The sequence below is a fragment of the Pongo pygmaeus genome, chromosome 19, assembly GCF_028885625.2.
Source record: "Pongo pygmaeus isolate AG05252 chromosome 19, NHGRI_mPonPyg2-v2.0_pri, whole genome shotgun sequence".
Lineage (NCBI taxonomy): Eukaryota > Metazoa > Chordata > Mammalia > Primates > Hominidae > Pongo > Pongo pygmaeus.
In genome coordinates this window covers 8,136,614-8,161,498 of record NC_072392.2, presented here as the reverse complement: position 1 = coordinate 8,161,498, position 24,885 = coordinate 8,136,614, and the positions used below count along the sequence as shown (strand labels likewise).

Here is a 24,885-nt window from a genome sequence, read left to right as displayed (position 1 = left end):
CTCAAGATTTAAAACAATGATGAAATCTCGGCCGGGCCTCCGGAGGCTGAGGCAGGAGGACGGCGTGAACCCGGGAGGCGGAGCTCTCAGTGAGCTGAGATCGCGCTACTGCACTCCAGCCTGGGCGACAGAGCGAGACTCCGTCTCAAAAAAAAAAAAAAAAAAAAAAAAAGCCTAAGGACTAAGGATTTAATTAACCAAGTACCACCCGGCCTCAGGAGACTGGTCCCGCAGCACAGGTGTGTCTCTCTACCCCCCGCAGACCGGGCCGCGTCTTGCTGGCTCTCCTGGCGCCAGCACCGAGCAGGGCGTGGACCTGAACTTATGTGACCCCACCCGGTCACAACCCGGGGTAAGAAGCTAAAGAAGGAAGCCGTCCGCCCACCCGAGGGGCGGTCCCAGCACCCCAGTGGGGGACTGCTGCGCTCGGCCTCTGTGTTGGATCGGGAACCCAGGTCTCTTCCCTGCCAATAACAAAACCGCCGCGTCCCGGGCCTCCCTTCCGGAGCCGCAGTCGGCGGCCGAGCGCTGGTGGCGGGGCCGGGAGAGTTAATTCCACCCGCCTTCGGGTGATTCCGGGGACGGGAGCGCCGAGAGCTCCTCCCATTGGCCGCGGAGCCGGCTCGGCGCTGATTGGCTGAGAGCCTCGGTTGTGGCTCTCGAAGGCTCCCCATTGGCCCCGCGCTCCAGTGGCAGGAGTGTGGCGGCCCGGCCTCCGCAGGCTACCCGGGGTTGAAGCTGCTGCGAGCTCCTGTGGCTGCCTAGGGACGCTCATTCCTGGCCAGAGTCCTGACTTCTTTCTCGGATCCAGATCTCGTTGCTGGCTCGAGGAAATCACCGGCTCTTCTCCCGGATCCTTTTCTTCTCTCACTTGCTGGCTTGCTTCTTCCTGCCTCCCTAGCTTCCATCTCCCAACCCCGCGATTCTCTCCTCTACTCCCCTGCCCCCGTCGCCCGCCATCCTAAGCCATCCCACCTGCAACCTTCTGTCTTTTGCCCCTCCTTGACCTCAGAGGGTCCTGCCATAAGCTTCTCACCAGAATCTCCTAGGTTTCTGTCTCTTCCCTGCTTGCCAGCTCTTGACTCCCAAATTCCAGCTGACGTTTGACCACTTGACATTTGACCCTGGCACCCTTGACTGCAAATCTAAATTCTTACCTTCTGCAGCCTGTACTGCTGAAACAGGCCTTCCCCTTGTCTTCCAACCCCGCTTTCTGACACCCATTTTTACTTTCTTACTCTTGGGTCAGTTCCTGCTACAGCTATCCCACCATGGACTTCTTGATGAGTGGCCTGGCAGCCTGCGGGGCCTGTGTATTCACCAATCCCCTGGAGGTGGTGAAGACCAGGATGCAGTTGCAGGGAGAACTGCAGGCCCCTGGCACATACCAGCGGCACTACCGAAATGTCTTCCATGCCTTCATCACCATCGGCAAGGTGGATGGCCTGGCTGCCCTGCAGAAGGGTCTGGCCCCTGCCCTTTTATACCAGTTCCTGATGAATGGTATCCGACTGGGCACCTATGGGCTGGCTGAGGCTGGGGGCTACCTGCACACAGCGGAAGGCACCCACAGTCCTGCCCGCAGCGCAGCAGCTGGGGCCATGGCTGGGGTCATGGGAGCCTACTTGGGGAGCCCCATCTACATGGTAAGAAGAGGGCTCTTGCCTGGGACCTTCAGGGCAGATCCTTGTTGTAGGATAGGAGCCTGGTCTTTCCCAAGGGCATAGGTGGCAGGGTGCTGCCCCACTGCAAGCAGAGAAAGGCATCAGGAAAGTGCTGGTAGGCTTTGGAGTCTTCTGATCTGCCCTATACACACCCATCTGATGGACACGATTGAATGTATTGATTAAGATTATGGGCTTTGGGGCCGGACGCAGTGGTTCACACCTGTAATCCCAGCACTTTGGGAGGCCAAGGCGGGCGGATCACGAGGTCAGGAGATGGAGACCATCCTGGTTAACACGGTGAAACCCCATCTCTACTAAAAAATACAAAAAATTAGCCAGGCGTGGTGGCGGGCGCCTGTAGTCCCAGCTACTCGGGAGGCTGAGGCAGGAGAACGGCATGAACCCGGGAGGCGGAGCTTGCAGTGAGCCGAGATCGTGCCACTGCACTCCAGCCTGGGCGACAGAGCAAGACTCCATCTCACAAAAAAAAAAAAAAAAGATTATGGGCTCTGGAATCAGCCTTTCTGGAACTAAAATCCTGGCTTTGAAAATTACTAGTTGTTGGCTGGGCGCCGTGGCTCACGGCAGTAATCCCAGCACTTTGGGAGGCCGAGGTGGGCAGATCACGAGGTCAGGAGATCGAGACCATCCTGGCTAACACGGTGAAACCCCGTCTCTACTAAAAATACAAAAAATTAGCCGGGCGTGGTGGTGGGCGCCTGTAGTCCCAGCTACTCCGGAGGCTGAGGCAGGAGAATGGCCTAAACCCAGGAGGCAGAGCTTGCAGTGAGCTGAGATCCGGCCACTGCACTCCAGCCTGGGCCACAGAGCGAGACTCCGTCTCAAAAAAAAAAAAGAAAGAAAGAAAATTACTAGTTGTTGAGCTTCAGTTGCCACATCTGTAAAATGGTGATAATTGTAGTGCCCTTTCTGTGTGATTATTGGGAGGATCGAGGGAGACAAATGCGGTAGACGTGAAAGCATTAGTGCGAATCCTGGCAGACAGTAAGCATTTGGTAGCATTTGTTTTTATTATTATGTGTTGATATTGAGGTTGGATTTGTGAAGGGGAGGATAAGGAATTTAACATACGTCAGAGAGTCTAGGGATCAGGAAGACCCTGGGTATCACAGAATTAACAATCTCAATGTCTGCCCCTTTGAGTTATCTGGTATAGGTGAAGGGTCAAGAGCCTGAGGCCCAGAGAGGGGAAGTGACCCACTCAAGGTCACACAGCTGTTTATTGCTAGGGCTAGGCCCTGCTTAGTGCTCCTAAGAGCAAAAGAGACTGGGAAGTAGTATGTCCTGTAGCAGAGGCAGTCTGGTCTCATTCTCAGGGTGTGAGTTTCAGGGACAGTGGTGTCTCCAAAGTCAGCTAGATACCTCTGTGGGGACTGGGGGCTAGAGAGCAAGTTTTGCCCAGAGTCTGATGGGGAGCCTGATAGAAGTGGTGGCTGGAGATCCAGTCTGGGAATGGGAGCTAGCATGAGAGGCTGGACACCAGGTCTTGCCTAACTTGAACAGCCTTAGGAAATATTGCCATTCTCCAACCACTCCACCCCCCACTGCTAGCCCCAAGGGAAGGAGGATATGAAGGGGGTGGGGTGTCTTGCAGTGCTGGGAGATCCATCCCCCCGGGGCTGGAGCCTAGAGACAGTCTTTTTGTTAACCAGTTTGTTAAGTAGGAACAACAATAATCAGAATAAGAGGCTATTCCTTGCTGAACACCCTAGATGAAGTGTGAGGGGTGAGACATTTGGTTCTGAGGTAGGAGGATGACCACTGGGGCACAGGCTATGATATTCTCTTGTTCCCAGGTGAAGACACACCTGCAGGCACAGGCAGCCTCAGAAATTGCTGTAGGACACCAGTATAAGCATCAGGTGAGGGTTCCCAAGTCTGCCAAAATCCCTGACCATCCTTTCTCTTTTCCCCTAGCTTTCTGCCTGCGCCTAACAGCTCCAATCCCAGCCACTGCTCTGCTCAACCTATCGGTTCTGTCCCATTTTGCCCCTGGAGTCTACCCAGACCCTCTTTACTTTTTTTTTAGACGGAGTCTTGCTCTGTTGCCCAGGCTGAAGTGCACTAGCACGATCTCGGCTCACTGCAACCTCCGCTTCCCGGGTTCAAGTGATTCTCCTGCCTCAGCCTCCTGAGTAGCTGGGACTACAGGCGTGCACCACCACACCCAGCTAAATTTGTTTTGTTTTGTTTTGTTGAGACGGAGTCTCGCTCTGTTGCCCAGGCTGGAGTGCAGTGGCGCGGTCTTGGCTCACTGCAACCTCCATATCCCGGGTTCAAGTGATTCTCCTGCTGCAGCTTCTTGAGTAGCTGGGATTACAGCCATGCGCCACCATGTCCAGCTAATTTTTGTATTTTTAGTAGAGACGGGGTTTCACCATGTTGGTCAGGATGGTCTCAAACTCCTGAACTTGTGATCCGCCCGCCTTGGCCTCCCAAAGTGCTGGGATTACAGGCGTGAGCCACTGCACCTGGCAATTTTTGTATTTTTAATAGAGATGGGGTTTCACCATGTTGGCCAGGCTGGTCTCAAACTCCTGACCTCAGGTGATCCACCCGCCTGGGCCTCCCAAAGTGCTAGGATTACAGGCGTGAGCCACCGCGCCTGACACCCCTTTCCAATATGTACTCCAGTTCCTCTAATTTTCTGCCCCTGTTTCTCCTGACCAGTGAATGGCCTCACTTGCATACATCCCGCCCCAGTTTTGGGTGCCCAGGGAGGGAACAATGGGGTGGCTAGACAACCAAGGGCCCACATTCTGGCTCTAAGCCCACATTGAACTGGTTGTCTGGACAAGAGGTTCCTATTAAGGACCCATCCTTGGCAGTGTTAGGATGGCAGCCCCTGATGCTGGGCTGTCTGAACCCCACCCCTGGTCTTCCCCACACTAGGGCATGTTTCAGGCACTAACCGAGATTGGCCAGAAACATGGTCTGGTGGGGTTATGGCGTGGGGCTCTGGGCGGCCTGCCCCGAGTTATCGTCGGTTCCTCCACCCAGCTGTGCACCTTCTCATCCACCAAGGACCTCCTGAGCCAGTGGGAGGTACTGCCTGGGAAATGGGTGGGTCTGTTTCGGGAAGGGGGGAAGGGGAGGGCAAGCTGCACTAGGCCCTGGAGGAGATGGTGCCCAACATTCACAGGTGAGGGAGTGGCAGGAGGGCTTGGAGGTCAACTCTTTAGACCCTTCCCGCAGTTCTCTTGTCACTTCCTCCCAGAAGGGGTACCTGAGCCTTCAGGGTACCCTGGCCTTCCTCCTTCTCACTGTTTTTGCACTGTTATAACTGGTGCAGTAGAAGCTCCCCGAGTTACCAGCATCTGTGTCCCCAGGGCAGGGACTGTCCTGTCCTTGGGGTGGAATGGTTGGCTGGTTGACAATGCTCTTCCTCTCTACCCCCTTAGATCTTTCCTCCCCAGAGCTGGAAGTTGGCGCTGGTGGCTGCCATGACGAGTGGCATTGCAGTTGTCTTGGCCATGGCACCCTTTGATGTGGCCTGCACAAGGCTCTACAACCAGCCCACAGATGCACAGGGCAAGGTAAGGAAGTGCTCTGGGATGCAGGCGGGAAGCAGGAGATGGGGAAGGCAGATTGCGGGTGCAGGTGGGATAGCCTGAAATGCAGCCTGTGGAGGTGCTGCCCATGGTGGGCCCTGACAAACTCCTTCTCTGTGCTCTCCCTCCCTCTCTGACACGCTCTCAGGGCCTCATGTACCGGGGGATACTGGACGCTCTGCTGCAGACATCTCGGACCGAGGGCATTTTTGGCATGTACAAGGGTATAGGTGCCTCCTACTTCCGCCTCGGCCCCCACACCATCCTCTCCCTCTTCTTCTGGGACCAGCTGCGCTCCCTCTACTACACATACACTAAATAACAGCCGCTCTCCCAGTCTCCACCAAATTAGTACTCCTTGGCCACTTGTGCCTCCACCACTATGTCCTGGTGACTACTGATTAGGTGACCTTTCATCCATCCATGGGAGACAGCCAACCCCACTCCCCATCTGTTCTCAGGGTTGAATCACTACAAGAGATGAGTTTCCCTTCTTTCCTTGGGTGTTGCTTTAAACCTTCCCTACCCATTCCCTGGGTAACTCACACCCCTCTCTCAGGGCTGAGTCATCCCAAAGTGTATTTCCTCCCTCTCACCACTGCTACCCTTGAGTCCTTCCTGCTCCCATGCACAGCTTTAAACTCCTCCCTCCAAAACCAAAGGGAATTGAGAGACCCAATTCCCAGGCGTCTGGGACCCAGGTGTCCTGTTAGATTCAAAGGCACAGAGATTATATTGATTATAAAGCAAGTTTATTCTGAAGAGGGTGTCTTATGTTTACGCACAGGGAAGAAATAAGAGGAAACCCTCTTTTCAACCCCTTTTCCCCCTCACAGAACCGAGTCCCCAAGTTCTCAGCAACATCATGCAGTGCTTCGGCGCCTTTACTGGGGACCAAAGATGTTGGGATCATGAAGGGTCAGACTGGTCACCAGTTGTTCAAAGTCACCCAGGCTCCAGGGTGCAGGTGACAGATTTTCAGGGCCAAGAGATGACCTGTTGTCAGGGCTTGGGGTGGGGGAACAGATGGAGAGAGAACATCATCCAGGCCTGAGGTTTGGAAATTGCCAATTCCTGTTCCCCAGAGGACCTGGGTATCAGTTACCCTAAACCTCTGGCCCACTCCCGCTTCCTTGGAGGATCCCACCAGTGAGTCTCCCTGTTCTGTCCCTCCCAGCCCGATTCTCCTAGGAACCCAGTCGTGAGATACCCGCCCGTTCCTTCCTCCTTACGGGGGCTGATTGAAGGTGAGCAAGAGATCAGTCTGGTACGGGGGCAGCCTCAGCAAGGCCTGATGAAGTGTCACGTCCTTTGCTACCTAAGGGGATCAGAGTCAGGATGCTTACCTGGATCTCTGCGTCCCCGCTACCGCCCTTCCAGGACATTGCACACTCTCGGGCCCTCACCTGCTGGTTTTCCTTAGCTATCTGCTGCTTGCCAGAGAGGACCCAGGCTTCTTGACAGCAGCCCCTCAGGGCCAGGTTCTCCAAACTGAGAGGCTGAACAGACTCTACATGGACAGCCCTAGCCCCCTGCACGCCACCAACATCCTCAAAGTGGTACCTGGAGTAGGGAAGCGGGGTCAGGAAGGGACATCTCTGGTCGCCTCCCCAGGAGCATCTTTAAGTTGCAGGCCTGGCTCCCGGTCCCTGCGAGGTCTCACCGCCCGGATTAACCGTCGGCCGCGGGCCCCGCCCACTGGCCCGACCCCGCCCCTGCCATTGGCCAGCTGGGGGCCATTCTCTCACCGCGCAGCCGCTTCGCCCCGCACGTGGGCCTGCAGCTCAAGAAGTTCCACGATCAGGCTCTGGTCTGTCACGGGATGGCAGAAAACTTCTTGATTGTCCGGGACCGGTCGGAGGTCGCTAGAGTGAGGCGAGGCAGACCCTGGTTGACCCCGGTCTCTTCCCACAACCCACCCGGTCAGCAGCCCCTGGGCGCCCCGGCCTTCTCACCTTACGTCAATGGCCCCCGTGGGGAGGATGGCGGAAAAGGCGCCCCCGAACAATGGGCAGTCTCTCGTGGGCTCCATGGGCCTGCGGCTGGGTTATGGGCATTAGAAAGGTTTAAAAGGAGCCCACATTGGGTCACGTGGCATCGGCTCCCTGGGTTTCGCCGCTGCCACCGCCACCCGGTTCTGGCTTAGCTCCCGGATCCTTTAAGATTTGGCTCCGCCCTGCGCTCTCGCTGGCCAATCGGCGCCAAGACCCTGGGGGCGGGGGTCAGCGGCTTTGCTCCGGAAGCCGCGCTCTTAAGAGGGCGCCTGGCGGGACGGTGGGGTCTGCCTTGGGGTTGGACTTAGGGTTAGGGTCTCTGTCGCCCTCGGTGGTCACGCGCATGCTCCCGCCAGCCTCCTCTTGATTGATTGGTTGACAGGGTCTCGCTGTGTCGCCCAGGCTGTAATGGAGTGGCGCGATCACGGCTCACTGCAGTCTCCACCTCCAGGACCCAAGTAATACTCCTGCCTCAGCCTCTCGAGTGGCTCCTGCTCCCGCCACCACGTCCGGCTAAATTTTTAATTACTTGTAGAAATGGGGCGGGGTAGGGAGTGTCTCCCTATCTTGCCCAGGCTGGCCTCAAACTCGTTTACTCAAGCGATCCTCCCGCCTCGGCTTCCCTAAGTGCTGGAATTACAGGCGAGAGCCACCGCGCCTGGCCTCCTCGTCCTTTTCAAGTGGTCACACCTTCCAAGAAGGTCGCCTGAGACCCTCCTGAGGGGCAGATTCTCGTGAAAGGGGCCCACGTCTAGGTAGGGTCTCTTGAGTCAGGAAAGCATAGTTTCACGGTGTTCTGGGCCTCTGAACGACGAATGGACTGCCACCCAGACCGCTAATTCATAGATCCGCTGCTGGGAATTAGGGGAACAATGCGTCCAGGTTAGGATTCAGGTCTCACATCTTCCTGAAAGTGAGAGCCAACCTGGGTATTAGAAATCTAATTCTTCTCAAATATTTGCCTTGGGAATGCTCCCGGGCAGGTGCAACCCCACCCCCAGCTCCGCACACCTGGACAGAAGCACAGATTAAACCCTCTTTTGTTCGTCTTTTACAGATTTGTTGTGTTCTTTAAGTTTTAACTTCACTATATCATTTCAGTTCATTTCTCTATTCATCTTTGATCTCCAGCACCTGGCACGGTGTTTAGAGCATAACAGACCTGATATATATTGTTTTTGTTTTGTTTTGTTTTGTTTTTGAGATGGAGTTTCACTCTTGTTGCCCAGGCTGGAGTGCAATGGCATGATCTTGGCTCACTGCAACCTCCGCCTCCTGGGTTCAAGCTATTCTCCTGCCCCAACCTCCCAAGTAGCTGGATTACAGGCATGTACCGCCACGCCCAACTAATTTTGTATTTTTAGTAGAGATGGGGTTTCTCCATGTTGGTCAGGCGAGTCTCTAACTTCCGACCTCAGGTGATCCGCCTGCCTCGGCCTCCCAAAGTGCTGGGATTATTACAGGCGTGAGCCACCGTGCCCAGCCCAGACCTAATATATATTGTTAAGTGATTGAATAAACTCAATGCAAATGTCTGGAACCCAGGAGATCACCCATATCCTCATGGATTCTAGATGTCACCTACTTCCCAGCCAAGAATTGGGCAAGAGGACTCTGATCTTGAGGCCATTCCACAGGGTTCCAAGTGCTGACCATACCTCTGGACCCTAATGACTTAGTGAAATGAAGCCAAAGGGTACATATTTATTGGTCTCTTACCTTGCCAGGCCCTATGTGAAGGGCTGGAGATACAAAGACATTTAGGACACAGCCCCTGATGCCTCACTGAAGGAACAGTGGAGCACACTTTGAGTCTTTTTGGTTTTTTTTGAGAGGCGGTTTCACTGTTGCCGAGACTAGACTGTAGTGGTGCAATCATAGCTCACTGCAGCCTCAACCTTGTGAGCTCAAGCCATCCTCCTGCCTCAGCCTCCTGAGTAGCTGGGACTACAGGCATGCACCACCATGCTCCGGTAATTTGTGTGTGTGTGTGTGTTTTTTTTTTAGGGATGGAGTCTCACTGTGTTGCCCAGGCTGGTCTCGGACTTCTGGTCTCAAGTGATCCTCCTGCCTTGGCCTCCCAAAGTGATGGGATTATAGGCATACGCCACCATGCCTGGCCCATACTTTGAGTCTTAAAGTTTGACTCAGAATTCAGTAGGACATCCTAGGGGTATTCTAGCTGGGGGAACATCAGGAGCAAAAACTTGGAGATGAGAGGGCATATTTTGGAGAAAGCAAGTGTATCTGTTTGGCAAGGGAGGGTAGGATAGGAATGGGTGGCAGGGAGCTGCAAACACGGTCAGGTGTGCAGGGTTTTTGTAGCGTACACTAAGGAGCTTGACTCCTCATTTCTTACTATAGCCATCAGACTCCTCTCTGAGTCTCATTTCCTCATCTCTAAAATGCTGTTGGTGGGCCAGGCGCCGTGGCTCACACCTGTAATCCCAGCATTTTGGGAGGCCGAGGCAGGCGGATCACTTGTGATCACGAGTTCGAGACTAGCCTGGCCAACATGACGAAACCCCATCTCTACTAAAAACACAAAAATGAGTCAAGCGTGGTGACGGGCACCTGTAATCCCAGTTACTAGGGAGGCTAAGGCAGGAGAATTGCTTGAATCCAGGAGGTGGAGGCTGCGGTGAGCCAAGATTACGTCACTGTACTCCAGCCTGGGCGACAGAGCAAGACTCTGTCTCAAAAATGAAATAAAATGCTGTTAGGAAGAAACGAGATATGGGCCAGGTGCGGTGGCTCATGCCTGTAATCCCAGCATTTTGGGAGGCCCAGGCGGGTGGATCACCTGAGATCAGGAGTTCGAGACCAGCCTGGCCAACATGGTGAAACCCCGTCTCTACTAAACATACAAAAAAAAAAAAAAAAAAAAAGGAAGAAATCAGATATGGATGTAGTTGGGTCTGACCTATTTCTGGGTAAAGAGAGTAGAATAAGTTTGCTGTACAAGGAATTTGACAGAGCGGGGGCGTTACAGGCTCTAGAGGGAGAGAAGGAGCCCAGCCATGGGAAACAAAAGGAGCCAGGTCAGAGGAGTCCACCCCATGATGCTTCTCTGGGATAATGAGTGACAGACCTCTCTGTCCCTCCCTCCTCCTTGCTGCCAGCCTGCTCTCCAGCTCCGTTCCCCACCAGGGGCAATGCTGGCTCTGGCTGCTTTGGGAGCAGTCAAGCAGGTAGAGTCCTTGGAAAGGGACCTACAGGGACATAGAAGTTAACAGGGTGCCTGCACCAGGCATAAGGGGGTGTGGAGGCCTGTTACATGGGCCCAGAGGAGGTCACGCTAGGTCAGAAAGGCTGAGAAAAAAGCCCCCCCAACTTCCTCATTTTGGGTGTCTGGCCTGTCTCGTGTTCTACCATGAGCCCTGCGCAGCTGGGGACCCCTGGCCCTCCACAATTCTGTGGGCTCTTGGGGGCTGCTCAGCCGGACCTCCTCTGAATGAATGGGGTGGAAGGCCACCCTCATTTGGCAAATCCCCACACTTGGCTCCACTTCTCCTTCTCCCTTCACCTTTTTTTTTGTGTGTGTGCCTGTCAATTCTGCTGGCCCTGCCACCTGTCGACTCCCTCAAGTGTTCAAATTCCAACTTCCCAAGGGACAGGATCCAATTGGGTCGATTAGTTGTTATTCAATCTGAAAGTACCTATTTGGCCGGCTCTCCTGCCTGGCCACTCCTCAGGCCACCACCCAAACACAAGGGAGATCTCTGATCCAGCTGGCTGTGGCTAGGATGATGAGTATCAGGAGACAAATCTCAGTAGAGAGATGGCCAGCAGCCACTTTTCTCAGGAGAATGTGAGGGTATGGCTGGCTCTCAGCCCACTGGTTGCAAGTAGGCCTGCAACTGATTGATTCTCTACACCTGGGACATTCCCTTATCCAGTGCGCTGCATGCAGTTGATGCAGCTGTTTGCTTTGGGGACAAGAGTCCCAGAGACTCTCCCCTTTAGGGCACCAAGAGATGGACTCAGATCAGAAAGACAACACCACACCCAAAGTCAAGCATTCCTTTGAGAAGAGTTAGGACAATGAATATTTCTATTAAGCAGGGGTTTTCGTCTTTTTTTCTACTGTGGACTGCTTTGGCAGTTTTGTGAAGCCCATGATCCCCTATTCGGTGTAATGTTATTATTATTTTTATTTTTTCTGTGTTTTTGAGACAGGGTCTTATTCTGTCACCCAGGCTGGAGTGCAGTGGCATGATAACAGCTCACTGCAGCCTCAACCTCCTGGGCTCAAGCCATCTCCCACCCTGGACTGTCAAAGAGATTACAGGCATGGGCCAGGTGCGGTGGCTCACGCCTGTAATCCTAGCACTTTGAGAGGCCTAGGTGGGCAGATTGCTTGAGCTCAGGAGTTTGAGACCAGCCTGGACAACGAAGTGAGACTCTGTCTCTATTACCAAAAAAAAAATTAGCCGGGCATGGTGGCATACACCTGTAGTGCCAGCTACTTAGGAGGCCAAGGTGAGAGGATGACTTGAGCCTGGGAGGCAGAGGTTGTAATGAGCCAAGATCACGCCATTGCACTCCAGCCTGGTCAACAGAGCCAGACTGTTTCTCAAAAAATGAAAAAGAAAATTAAACCCAGATATTTGATAGGGTACAAATCTACTTCTTTGTTATCATATTAACTAGATCTAGCAGCAGTCTCTAATAAATGTAATAAAAAACTAGTGATGCATACAAATTATGGTTCAAGAGATCCACAGTCATTCTAAAGTAAGCATATCTGTAACTGCTATTGAGATGAAACCACAGATACTGCTAATATTACTGTGGTTTGTTACCTAAATTCACAGTGAAAGGAAATGCTGAATTTCAGTTAAAAGGTTACTGAAAACATGGCTGTACACAGTGGCTCACCCTGTGATCCTAACACCGTGGGAGGCCCAGGAGGGAGGATTGCTTGAGCCCTGAAGTTCGAGACTAGGTTGGGCAACATGGCAGAACACCATCTCTACCAAAAAAATACAAAAATTAGCTGGGCACAGTGACTCGCACCTCCCAGCTACTGGGGAGGCTGAGGTGGGAGGATTGCTTCAGCCTGGGAGCTTGAGGCTGCAGTGAGTCGACATCATGCCACTGCACTCCAGCCTGGGTGACAGAGGGAGACCCTGTCTCAAAAAAAAAAAAAAAAAAAGCCAGGAGTGGTGGCACACACCTGTAGTATCAGCTACTTGGGAGGCTGAGGTGAGAGGATGGCTTGAGCCAGGAGGTTGAGGCTGCGGTGAGCCGAGATGCCACTGCACTCTAGCCAGGGTGATAGAGGGAGACCCTGTCTCAAAATATTATACATATTGAAAATAAAGATGGGCTGGGCGCAGTGGCTCACGCCTGTAATCCCAGCACTTTGGGAGGCTGAGGCAGGTGGATCACTTGAGGTCAGGAGTTTGAGACCAGCCTGACCAACATGGCAAAACCCTGTCTCTACTAAAAATACAAAATTAGCCGGGTATGGTGGTGCACACCTATAATCGCAGCTACCTGGGAGGCTGAGGCAGGAGAATCACTTGAACCGAGAGGCAGAGTTTACAGTAAGCCAAGATCACGCCATTGCACTCCAGCCTAGGCGACAAGAGCTAAACTCCATCTCAAAAAAAAAAAGAAAAGAAAAAAGAAAGATGAAATTTTTATCCAAGCTCATTGACTAAAGATTAGGAAATCCAGCTATGAAGTATTTTGTGTATTTAGCCCTGTACTAGGCTTTAGGAGAGGGTCTAAAAATGGGTAAAACATGGCCCTTCTTTCTGGGCCTTCAGCCTGAACAGGAAGAGCTAGGGCGTGCTAGAGTTCATATCCTGTAATGAGATCTAGTTTGTGCCCCTGCTTAGTCCCCGGCTGAGAAACCTGCCTTGGGGAGATGCTTAGAATTGTCTGGCAATCAGTGGTAGCCACAGTAGATACACAATACACAAAGGCCTGCTATAACCAAGTTAGTGTCTGAGGAAGACCAGTGTGTCCTAGTGTTTGGAGCAATTCTATACCTGTCACTCAGTCCTTTCCCTGGAAATTTTCAGCCCCATATCCCATCATTTTCCCCTTATAGTCTTTTTTTTTCTTTTATGTTTTGAGACGGAGTCTCGCTCTGTCACCCAGGCTGGAGTGCAGTGGCATGATCTTGGCTCACTGCAACCTCCACCTCCCAGGTTCAAGTGATCCTCCGACCTCAGCCTCCCGAGTAGCTGGGATTACTGGCATGTGCCACCACTTCTGGCTAATATTTGTATTTTTAGAAGAGATGGAGTTTCACCATGTTGGCCAGGTTGGTCTCCAGCTCCTGACCTCAGGTGATCCACCTGCCTTAGCCTCCCAAAGTGCTGGGATTACAGGTGTGAGCCACTGCGCCCTGCTGTTTTCCCCTTATAGTCTGTGTGCTAGACACTGAACTTTCTTCGATCCCTTGACTGAGTCAGCCTCTTTCATGCCTCTGGGCATTTGCACATGTGATGCCCTCTGCCTAGAACTTTCTTTCCCCCTTCTTCCCTAGCTAGCTCATCCTCAGATCTCCAGAAAACATTTGTGGATTAACTGCTGGCTCCTGCTGTGCTGCTATGCTCCTGTCACCACTGCAGGCACCTCGCTGTATAATACACTAAGCACCAGGAGAGAGGGGTCCATGTGTGTCTTTTCACCATCAACTTTCCACTGACTTGTACAGGGCCTGGCCTGTATTTATTGGATGGCTGTTAAGAGATAGGTTATTTACCAATTAGGCCCTGTTAAGAGATGTTGTACAATAAAGAACTTGACTGGACCAGGCGCAATGGCTCAGCCTGTAATCCCAACACTTTGGGAGGTTAAGGTGGGAGGATCACTTGAGCCCAGGAATTCGAGACCAGCCTGGGCAATGTAACCGGACCCCATCTCAACAAAAAATTTAAATAATTAGCTGGGCATGGTGCTATGCACACCTGTAATCCCAGGGAAGTTGAAGCAGGAGGATCGCTTGAGTCCAGGAGTTTGAGGTTGCAGTGAACTATGATTACACCACTGCACTCCAGCCTGGATGACAGTACAAGACTCTATCTTTTTTTTCTCTTTTTTTTGAGACAGAGTTTCACTCTTCTTGCCCAGGCTGGAGTGCAATGGCACAATCTCGGCTCACCACAACCTCCGCCTCCCAAGTTCAAGCGATTCTCCTGCCTCAGCCTCCCAAGTAGCTGGAATTACAGGCATGCACCACCATGCCCAGCTAATTTTTTTTTGTATTTTTAGTAGAGACAGGGTTTCTCCATGTTGGCCAGCCTGGTCTTGAATCCCTGACCTCAGGTGATCTGCCCGCCTCAGCCTCCCAAAGTGCTGAGATTACAGGTGTGAGCCACTGCGCCCGGCCAAGGCTCCATCTCTTAAAAAAAATAAAAATAAAAATAAAAATGAAAGAGCAGGCATGGTGGCTCTAGCCTGTAATCCCAGCACTTTGGGAGGCAGAGGCGGGTGGATCACCTGAGGTCAGGGGTTCAAGACCAGGCTGGCCAACATGGTGAAACTCCATCTCTACTAAAAATACAAAACTTAGCCGGGCGCAGTGGTGGGTGCCTGTAATCCTAGCTACTAAGGAGGCTGAGGCAGGAGAATCACTTGAATCCGGGAGGGGGAGGTTGCAGTGAGCTGAGATCACGCCACTGCACTCCAGCCTGGGCGACAGAGTTAAGACTTTGTCTCAAAAAAAAACAAAAACAAAAACAAAAAGGCCAGGTGTGGTGGCTTAAGCCTGTAATCCCAGCACTTTGGGAGGCCGAGGCGGGTGGATCATGAGGTCAGGAGTTCAAGATCAGCCTGGCCAACATGGTGAAACCTCATCTCTACCAAAAATACAAAAATTAGCTGGGCACGGTGGCACGTGCCTGTAATTCCAGCTACGCGGGAGGCTGAGGCAGGAGAATTGTTTGAACTGGGACCCAGGAGGCAGAGGTTGCAGTGAACCGAGATTGAGCCACTGCACTCCAGCCTGGGCTACAGAGGGAGACTCTGTCTCAAAACAAACAAACAAACAAACAAACAAACAGAAAACTTAATTGCCCTTTATGCCTGGTTCCTGAAAAACTCAAAATCTGTGGAATTTCCCATTATTGGAGTTCTTTGTTATTCTTGATAGGCCCTAATGGTTTATACTAATGAGGTGACTCATGGTGGGCCCCTAGATAGGTTATGCTAAGGACATGAATCAGGATGGGGGTGAGCCATGCCAGAAAGATCAACCGTGTGATTAGAGGGTTGGAGCTTTGGCCCCGTTGATATCAGCCCAATAAAACCGCGACAGGAATTCTGGACACTGAAGTTCAGTGAGGCTTCCTGGTTGGTGAACACATTGATGTGCCAGTGGGCTCTGTGCCCTGACTCCTGAGCAGTCCCCACAGGAGCTCAGATTCTGGGACCTGTTCCAACCTTCCCTATGCATATTCTTTTTTTTTTTTTTTTTTTTTTTTTTTTTCTGAGACGGAGTCTTGCTCTGTCGCCCAGGCTGGAGTGCAGTGGCGCATCTCTGCTCACTGCAAGCTCCACGTCCTGGGTTCACGCCATTCTCCTGCCTCAGCCTCCAGAGTAGCTGGGACTACAGGCGCCCACCACCACGCCTGGCTAATTTTTTCTATTTTTAGTAGAGATGGGGTTTCACCATGTTAGCCAGGATGGTCTCGATCTCCTGACCTCGTGATCTGCCCGCCTCGGCCTCCCAAAGTGCTGGGATTATAGGCGTGAGCCACCGCGCCCAGCCCTTTTTTTTTTTTTTTTTGTGAGTCTCACTCTGTCGCCCAGGCTGGAGTGCAGTGACACGATCTCATGTCTGGCTAATTTTTATATTTTGAGCAGAGATGGGGTTTTGCCATGTTATCCAAGCTGGTCTTGAACTCCTGACCTCAGGTGAGCTGCCTGCCTCGGCCTGTCAAAATGCAGGGATTACAGGCGTGAGCCACCGTGCCCAGACACCTATGCATATTCTTTATAATAAAACCACAATGCCACAATCATAAGTATAGTGCTTCTCTGAGTTCTGTGAGTCCTTCTAGTGAATTATTGAGCCTGTGGGGATTGTGGGAACTTCTGAATATATAGCCAGTCAGGCAAAGTGTGGCTGACTTGGGGACCCCTGAGATTTCTGGCTAGTGTCTGAAATGAGGGGAGTCTTGTGGAAGACTCAGACCTTTACTTGTGGGATCTGACACTAACTCCGGGTGGTCAGCACCAGACTTGTATAGTGTGTGTAGAGGGATGAGAGTCTGTGCTAAGCTGTTACAGTTTGGAGAGGGAGAGATGAAGCCAGGATGAGCAATGCAGAAGGAAAACAATAATATGGGACGATGCACAAGGTGGAGGGGAAAAATGTAGAGCAGGTTCCAAGATGGAAGCCTGGTCAAGAAGGATGGAGACACCAGCCGGGTGGCTCATGCCTGTAATCCCAGCACTTTGGGAGGCTGAGGCAGGCGGATCACGAGGTCGAGAATTTGAGGCCAATATGGTGAAACATCGTCTCTACTAAAAATACAAAAATGAGCCAGGCGTGGTGGCGCACACCTGTAATCCCAGCTACTCAAGAGGCTGAGACAGGAGAATCACTCGAACCTGGGAGGCGGAGGTTGCAGTGAGCCGAGATCGTGCCACTGCACTCCAGCCTGGGCAACCGAACAAGACTCTGCCTCAAAAAAAAAAAAAAAGAAGAATGGAGAGACCAGTGACAGAAAGACAGAGTTGGAGGGTTTGGGTTGTAAGTAGGGCAAAGAGGAGAGAGGGCTTCTGTTCTTTGCTGCTGCTAAGTCACGAGATTGGGCACTTTATCCTCTGTCCCCTAGTTCCCTACAATGGAGTCCAATTCCTCTGATTCTGTCATTCATCCCTTTTCAGCATAAGATCATCAGTGCCAGTGCAGCGGGGACCACCATCCATATGCCAGTGCTCCGTAACATTTCTCCATAAGGACCCTGTGCCTGGAGCTGGCTAACAGCACATGACCCACTGCTCTCCCAACGAGGAACGAGGGACGTACTTTTCCAACTAGATTCTGGCAACCTTTAGTTTTGACTTCTCCACAGATACACGCCCTCCTGCATCTCACCGCTGTCTCTCAACACATATTCCAGAAGTGGGAGGAAGAGGCAATTTGGACACTGTCAAAAGGGAGAGGTGGTGTGTGGTGATGGATAGCAACCCTGCTGGCCTGTCCTGAGTCTGATGGAGAGCCAAGGCGGGGCTCCCATCACAGCTCTTCAGAATCCTATGGGCCTCCTGCAGAGACAGAGGCACAACATGGACAAGGGAAGGAGGACTTTCCACATCTACAACCAGTCTATGCAAACCTACCCAAAGGCCAAGGGAGCTGAGAGGCTGAAGAAAGAGACTGAGGCCGGGCATGGTGGCTCACGCCTATAATCCCAGCACTTTGGGAGGCCAAGGCGGGCAGATTACCTGAGGTCAGGAGTTCAAGACCAGCCTGGCCAACATGGTGAAACCCCGTCTCTACTAAAAATACCAAAGTAGCCAGGTGTGGTGGTGTGCGCCTGTAGTCCCAGCTACTCGGGAGGCAGAAGAATCACTTGAACCCAGGAGGTAGAGGTGGCAGTGAGCTGAGATAGTGCTACTACACTCCAACCTGGGTGTGGCAGAGCAAGACTCCATCTCAAAAAAAAAAAAAAAAAAGAAAGAAAAGAAAGAGGGAGACTGATGTATCCAGTTACTCTGAAAGAAACATTTAATAGTGACTTAGAAACAGAAGCCAGGCGGCTGTCGGTCAGTTATCCCCGAGTCCCAGGGCTGATATACCTGACCAGAAAGGTATAAATGCCTCAGTAGAAATGTGTGGCACCACTGAAGTCAACCCCTCAGGGAAAGGCGCAGAATGCTATGTGAATCTATCTAAGAGCAGGATTTAAGGTCACAGTAGCTAAAGTGGCAATCTTAGAGGAGGCATTCCAGAACAGGGGTTAACCAGAGGACAACATGGCGGATCAGCATCCAAGATGGAGCAGCTTCATCCTCCACGATAATCCAGGCTGGGATCTCTGTGTCTGAAACCCAGTGGAACTGCCCCTTGTTTCTGCCCTTGGAACCTCTTAGAAGGTGCCATCCCTCTTAAGAGTCCATGTGGTCCCAGCTTCCAAAGCACCATATAATTTAGCTCTTTTCTTTTTTTTTTCACTCTTGTTGCTCAGGCTGGAGTGCAATGGCTCCATCTCTGCTCACTGCAACCTCTGCCTCCTGGGTTCAAGTGATTCTCCTGCCTCAGCCTTCCTGAGTAGCTGGGATTACAAGCATGTGCCACCATGCCCGGATAATTTTGTGTTTTTAGTAGAGACGAGGTTTCTCCATGTTGGTCAGGCTGGTTTCGAACTACCGACCTCGGGTGATCCGCCCGCCTCGGCCTCCCAAAGTGCTGGGATTATAGGCATGAGCCACCGTACCTGGCCTAATTTAGTTCTTTCCATCTGCTTGATTTAGCCAAGGCCACTTCCCTGTAACTTTCCACAGGTGAGATGTTTGGGAGTGGGGAGGGCCGTTGTACTGCGTTTGGCAATGATCTAGGGGAGAGGAGTTGTGGTGAACAGGCCTGCTTCCTAATCTCTTCTGCTGCCTTGGATCGCTGGGCAGTGGGAAGCTGCTCTACTGGTTAGACTGTTGGGTTAGTCGTGGCCATTCCTTCTCAGCTTCCTCTTTTTCTGTCAACCCCTTCAATGTTGGGCTACCAGGCCCTGCACACTCCCCCTAGATAACCTTACCCATCCACATACCAGTGCTTCCCAAACATTCATCTCCGTCCCAGATCTCTTCTGACCACCTCCTGGATCCCTCCACCTACATGTCTCATTGACATTTCAAACTGAACACATTGTAAGCAAAGCACATCATCTTCTTCCCAGACATGTCCCTATCACAGGTAATGACATCATCTACGCAGTGGTTCAAGCAAGAAGCATGGGCATCATCACTGGCTCCTCTCTCCCCATCTCTCTTCCCCAACACCCAGTTCGTGGTGATTCGTCCCCCCTCCACCCCGGAGACAGAGTCTCGCTCTGTGGCCCAAGCTGGAGTGCAGTGGTGTGATCTCAGCTCACTGCAACCTCTGGCTCCTAGGTTCAAGCAATTCTCCTGCCTCAGCCTCCTGAGCAGCTGGGATTACAGGCGTGCACCACCACACCCGGCTGATTTTTGTATTTTTAGTAGAGATGGAGTTTCGCCATGTTAGCCAGTCTGGTCTTGAACTCCTGACCTTGTGATCTGCCTGCCTCAGCCTCCCAAAGTGCTGGGATTACAGGCATGAGCCACCGCACCTTGCCATTCATGGTGATTCTATCTCCTAATAGCCCTTGAATCCTTCCACTTCTCGCCATCTCCACTGCCACTATCGTAGTCCGAGCTAGCACTGTTTCTGCCTGGAGACTGTGTAGCTTTCTCCGTGGACTCCCATGTCCTCTCCTGCCTCCCTCCTCTCAGAGTGATTTCTCAAAAATGCAGAACTGCTCATGTCTACCTGCTGTATAAACCCCTCCAAATGGCTTCCGTTGCTCTTAGAATCGAGTCCAGATTCCTGTTCTGTTAGGACTTTGATTTTGCCTGTCCTGTTTCCCAGTTATATTACACTTGATGTTCCAGACAGACTCACTCACCTTTGTTTAGCTCCTTACCATGTCTCTCGCCTCTGAGGCTTTGCAAATATTGTTGTTTTTCTAGAGTGCCACCCACCTTCATGTAACAAACTGCTACTCATCCTTCAGGTCTCAGCTCACTCCGAGAATCCTCCCTGATCCCAAAAGTCTGGGCCACTTCCCCTGCTATGAGCTCCACGGCACCCTGAGCTTCCCCTAAAAGGCACTGGATTGAAGTCACTTGTTCCAAGTCTATCTGCCTCATGTGTGCCCCTCAGGAGGAGGCCCTTGACAATGTTGTTCCCTGAGTGACAGTATGGGCAGGGCTGTTTCACAGTGTTTTGTCTCATTCTGTAGTCGCAGGCTGCCCCTCCAGCCTGACCAGGCAGAGGGAGCTGCACAAAGCCCTTCCTGCTTGGGGGAGGATGGCCCAATGCCGCAGGCATTCCTAGTGGGCTGCTCACACGGAAAGGTTTCCTGAAGCCCCACAAGAAGCCAAGACCCAGGCTCCACTGCAGCAGGTCTCCAGTCTCTGCCATCTGGCTGTTTGCCGCCCCCAAGTGACCAGTGACAGAAGGTTTATTTGGTTTCCACCACCACAGGGTCTTACATACAGCAGGTGCTGGGAGCACGCTGCCAGCCAGGCCCCGGGATACTGACCACCCAGCTGCCGTGGGAGACATTCCTTCACCAGGCTCACCACTGACTGATGCCCACCCCTCTTCTTTCCAGTCTTTCTCCATTATCTATGTTCTAGTTTGAGCAGTGTCCCAGACACAGTTCAGAACGAAGACCCTTGGTGGGCTGGCCTGTTGGAGAGCAGAGGGTGCCCTGGAGGGAAGCCTCTCTAAAACAGGTGGCTCCCACCAGGTGGTCCCATCTGGACGCTCCCACTCACACTTCTTCTCTGTGCTTAGCCCCTGCCTGCTGCCTCCCCAGCAACTGAGGATGACGGTAATGTGTGCTTAGTTCAGTGTTGTGTCTTTTTCTGTGCAACTGAAGGGCCCTGTTGGCTGCCAGGCAAATGTTAAACTAAGCGGGGGGAAAAAAAAAAAAAAAAAAAAGAAAAGAAAAACAAAGAAAAAATGTTAAACTAAGCAAGAAAAGAGGCCGGGCGCGGTGGCTCACGTGTAATCTCAGCACTTTGGGAGGCCAAGGCGGGTGGATCACAAGGTCAAGAGATCGAAACCATCCTGGCCAACATGGTGAAACCCCATCTCTACTGAAAATACAAAAATTAGCCAGGCGTGGTGGCCTGCGCCTGTAGTCCCAGCTACTTGGGAGGCTGAGGCAGGAGAATCGCTTGAACCTGAGGGACAGAGGTTGCAGTGAGCCTAGATCGCACCACTGCATTCCACTCTGGGCAGCTGAGTGAGTGAGACTCCATCTCAAAAAAAAAAAAAAAAAAAAAAGAAAGAAAGAAAAGAGACTTACTGGTTCTCCCTGTCTTTCCACTTACACAGGGCCAGTCCCCTTCATTTGACCTGATAACAAGAACTCGTGACTTTAACTGGACAAATGAGGTAAAAAGGGGAAATGCTTGAGAGGATATACAAAGTCCAACCACCCATGAACCCAATCCACTAATTCACTCTTGTATTAAGGGAAAAAAAAGTATGTCAATACTTACTAATTTTAACATTCATATGTATTAATTTGTTCAGCATATATTTATTGAGCACCTACTAGGTGCCAGGCACTGTGCTAGGTATTAGGACACTGTGGGGAGCAAAAATGGATCTCCTACCCATGGAACTTACACACTAACAGGGAGACAGATCTTTGATCAAAGAAACAGTTCAGGCCAGGCACAGTAGCTCACGCCCGTAATCCCAGCACTTTGGGAGGCCGAGGCGGGCAGATCATGAGGTCAGGAGTTCAAGACCATCCTGGCCAACATGGCAAAACCCTGTCTCTACTAAAAATATAAAAATTATCGCGCCACTGCACTCCGGCCTGGGCGACAGAGACTCCCTCTCAAAAATAATAAAATAAAATAAAATAAATAAAAATATAAAAATTAGCCAGATATGGTGGCACGTGTCTGTAGTCCCAGCTACTTGGGAGGCTGAGGCAGGAGAAGGTGGAGGTTGCTGTGAGCTGAGATCATGCTACTGCACTCCAGCCTGGGCAACAGAGCTAGACTCCATCTCTTAATAAATAAAAACAGTTGACAGTTCATTGATTGCAATGGTGAAAAATAAAGTACAACAGAGACTTGGGCTGAAAAGGGAGGCATGTGGTGCTACTGAAATAACCTCTCACAAAGGATTTGAGCAGTGCTATTGACTCAGCTGAAACCCAAAGGAAGGACTTGATCACTAGGTGTGTATGTTGCTGTAAATGGTTTTTGCTTTTAGACCTCAGGTTTAGAGAACTAAGGTCATCATGACCCTTGGTTCATGGCACATTGTATCATCAAAGGCCCACTTGGGCACTTTCTTATTAAACTTTCACCTCCATTTTTCCTTCCCATTCCCTGTTTCCCCATAGGTGGTTAATGATGAACTTATGAAAGAACCTGCTCTGTCTGGCTTTCTCAGAGAAAGCAGGTAGGTTGGGAGTTTGCCAAATGGGTATGATGAAAAGGTCATAGCTCAAGTGAAGGGGCTTTGGAAAGGCTGTTACTGGAAGCTGGATAAGGAGGGAAGAAAGAAAAGGAGCAATGGATTGGGGTAAAGTAATTATTGCACTGGAGGTCCTAATTACTTTGAAATCTCAGAGTATTGTGGATAAAGAAGCAAGATGGAAGGAAAGGGCCAGGGATGACGGTGGCTCATGCCTGTCATCCCAGCACTTTGGGAGGCCAAGGTGGGTAGATCACTTGAGGTTAGGAGTTTGAGACCATCCTGGCCAACATGGTGAAACCCCTTCTCTACTAAAAATACAAAAACTAGCCAGGTATGGTGGCACATGCCTGTAATCCCAGCTACTCGGGAGGCTGAGGCAGGAGAATCACTTGAACCCAGGAGGTGGAGGTTGCAGTGAGCCAAGATCACACCACTGCCCTCCAGTCTGGGCGACAGTGAGACTCCATCTCAAAAAGAAAAAAAAGTTGGAAGAAAACAGGACACCTGCATAAATAAGTTTGGAGATAGAGCCGATCCTGGGTGATGATAAAATCCAAGTGGGATAGTTAGCTGAGGTGGAATGAAGGTCACTGTAGAAAAGTTCAGAGTGTCGGATGGTCACCGACATGGATACAGGATAACAGAAGGGGCTGAGGTGAAGCACAAGACAGGGAACCAGGGCCTAATACCCTTGAAGAATGAGAGGGAGTTAGGAGTGGTTGAATAGGGTAAGGTTTAGTTACAAGGGATGGAAAACACCAAAATTAACAGTGCTTAAACAAGATAGGCTGGCGCTTTGGTTTACGCCTATAATCCCAGCACTGTGGGAGGCCGAGGCAGGCAGATCACTTCAGGTCAGGAGTTCAAGAGCAGCCTGGCCAACATGGTGAAACCCCGTCTCTACTAAAAATACAAAAATTACCTGGGTGTGGTGGTGTGCGCCAATAATCCCAGCTTCTCGGGAGGCTGAGGCAGAAGAATTGCTTGAACCCAGGAGACGGAGGTTGCAGTGAGCCGAGATCATGCCACTGCACTTCAGCCTGGGAAACAGAGAGAGTCCATCTCAAAAAGAAAGAAAAGAAAGAAAGAAAGAAAGGAAAGAAAGAAAGAAAGAAAAGAAAGAAAGAAAGAAAGAGAGGGAGAGAGAGGGAGGGAGGGAAAGAAAGAAAGGAAAGAAAGAAAAAGAAAGGAAAGAGAAAGAAAGAAAGAAAAGAAAGAAAGAAAGAAAAGGAAAGAAATAGAATGTTCCAGGGCCGGGTGCAGTGGCTCACACCTGTAATCCCAGCAATCCCAGCACTTTGGGAGGCCGAGGAGGGCGGATCATGAGGTCAGGAGATCGAGACCATCTTGGATAACACAGTGAAACCTCGTCTGTACTAAAAGTACAAAAAAAATTAGCTGGGCGAGGTGGCGGGCGCCTGTAGTCCCAGCTACTCGGGAGGCTGAGGCAGGAGAATGGCGTGAACCCAGGAGGTGGAGCTTGCAGTGAGCGGAGATTGCGCCACTGCACTCCAGCCTAGGCGACAGCGCGAGACTCCATCTCAAAAAAAAAAAAAAAAAGAAATAGAATGTTCCAGTATTTTAGCTGGGGTTGTGGCTGCTGAAAATAAAGATGACATCTCCCAGCTTCCCTCCCAGTTATGATTAAATTGTGGCCAATGGTAGAGAAAATGATGTATACAATTTCCAAGTGTTCTTAGAAGAAGGGTACATTTTTTCCTTTATCCATTCTTGCTTCCTATTGTCTGGAATGCAGACACGACAGCTGGAAGTTCAGTAGCCATACTGAAGTAGCTTTGGGAATTGGTACCATGCAGAGCAACAAGAGGAAGCTACTTGGGAGGCTAAGGTGAGAGGATCACTTGAGCCCAGGTGGTTGAGGCTGCAGTGAACTGTGATCATACCACTGCACTCCAGCCTGGGCAACAGAGCCAGACCCTGTCTCAAAAAAGAAAAAAAGATCAAAGGAGACTGGTTTCACCATGTTGGCCAGGCTGGTCTCAAACTCAGGTGATCTACCAGCCTTGGCCTCCCAAAGTGTTGGAATTACAGGCATGAGCCACTGCACCTGGCAGGAACATTCTATTTCTAGAGAGGAATCAATTATTGAAGAATTGGCACCCTCTCCCACCAGGAGCGCTGGGGAAGTCAATAGAACACAAAGAATTGGGTGAAAGGGATGTAGTAGAATGGCATGAGCCTGCAATGGGCAGGGTTTTCTTTGAACTGGGTGAACAGTCTGGCAGTGGTACGAGGACCCCAACTCCCCAGCCTGGGGAAGATGAGATACGTGAGGTTGAGGTTTGAGAAGAAAAGCCACCACTTGGAGGGGCTGCAGAAGTTGCTCTCAGAGGATAGCTGGTTTCCCATGAAGGCAAGGAGGGGGCAGAGAGCTAGCCTGGAGGGTTCACCAGACGGCCCCTGGGAGTGGGTGAGTGGGAATGGAGCTGGGTGGGGGTCGGCAAGGACAGGGTTACATGGCTACTGGATGA

At 51.4% G+C, this 24,885-nt stretch overlaps 2 protein-coding genes across 4 annotated transcripts; one reads left to right on the top strand and one right to left on the bottom strand.

Annotated features, from left to right (window-relative positions):
• Nucleotides 1-127: 127 nt before the first annotated feature.
• SLC25A35 (solute carrier family 25 member 35) lies at nucleotides 128-6,001 on the top strand. 2 transcript variants are annotated; one of them, XM_054456770.2, is made up of 5 exons: nucleotides 132-1,646; nucleotides 3,485-3,550; nucleotides 4,581-4,733; nucleotides 5,090-5,224; nucleotides 5,388-6,001. In XM_054456770.2, the coding sequence occupies exons 1-5, from the start codon at nucleotides 1,272-1,274 to the stop codon at nucleotides 5,559-5,561; spliced, it is 903 nt and encodes a 300-aa protein (XP_054312745.1). In that variant the 5' UTR covers nucleotides 132-1,271; the 3' UTR covers nucleotides 5,562-6,001. The 2 variants fall into 2 exon arrangements, with proteins under 2 accessions (XP_054312747.1, XP_054312745.1); XM_054456772.2 differs by lacking the exon at nucleotides 4,581-4,733 and having other exon boundaries at nucleotides 128-1,646.
• RANGRF (RAN guanine nucleotide release factor) lies at nucleotides 5,970-24,630 on the bottom strand. 2 transcript variants are annotated; one of them, XM_063657066.1, is made up of 7 exons: nucleotides 23,667-24,630; nucleotides 23,316-23,433; nucleotides 7,195-8,084; nucleotides 6,988-7,104; nucleotides 6,646-6,802; nucleotides 6,472-6,557; nucleotides 5,970-6,247 (listed from the first exon to the last, which is right to left on the bottom strand). In XM_063657066.1, exons 3-7 carry the CDS (start codon nucleotides 7,269-7,271, stop codon nucleotides 6,124-6,126), a joined length of 561 nt encoding a protein of 186 aa, XP_063513136.1. In that variant the 5' UTR covers nucleotides 7,272-8,084; nucleotides 23,316-23,433; nucleotides 23,667-24,630; the 3' UTR covers nucleotides 5,970-6,123. The 2 variants fall into 2 exon arrangements, with proteins under 2 accessions (XP_063513136.1, XP_054312748.1); XM_054456773.2 differs by lacking the exons at nucleotides 23,316-23,433; nucleotides 23,667-24,630 and having other exon boundaries at nucleotides 7,195-8,160.
• Nucleotides 24,631-24,885: the final 255 nt, after the last annotated feature.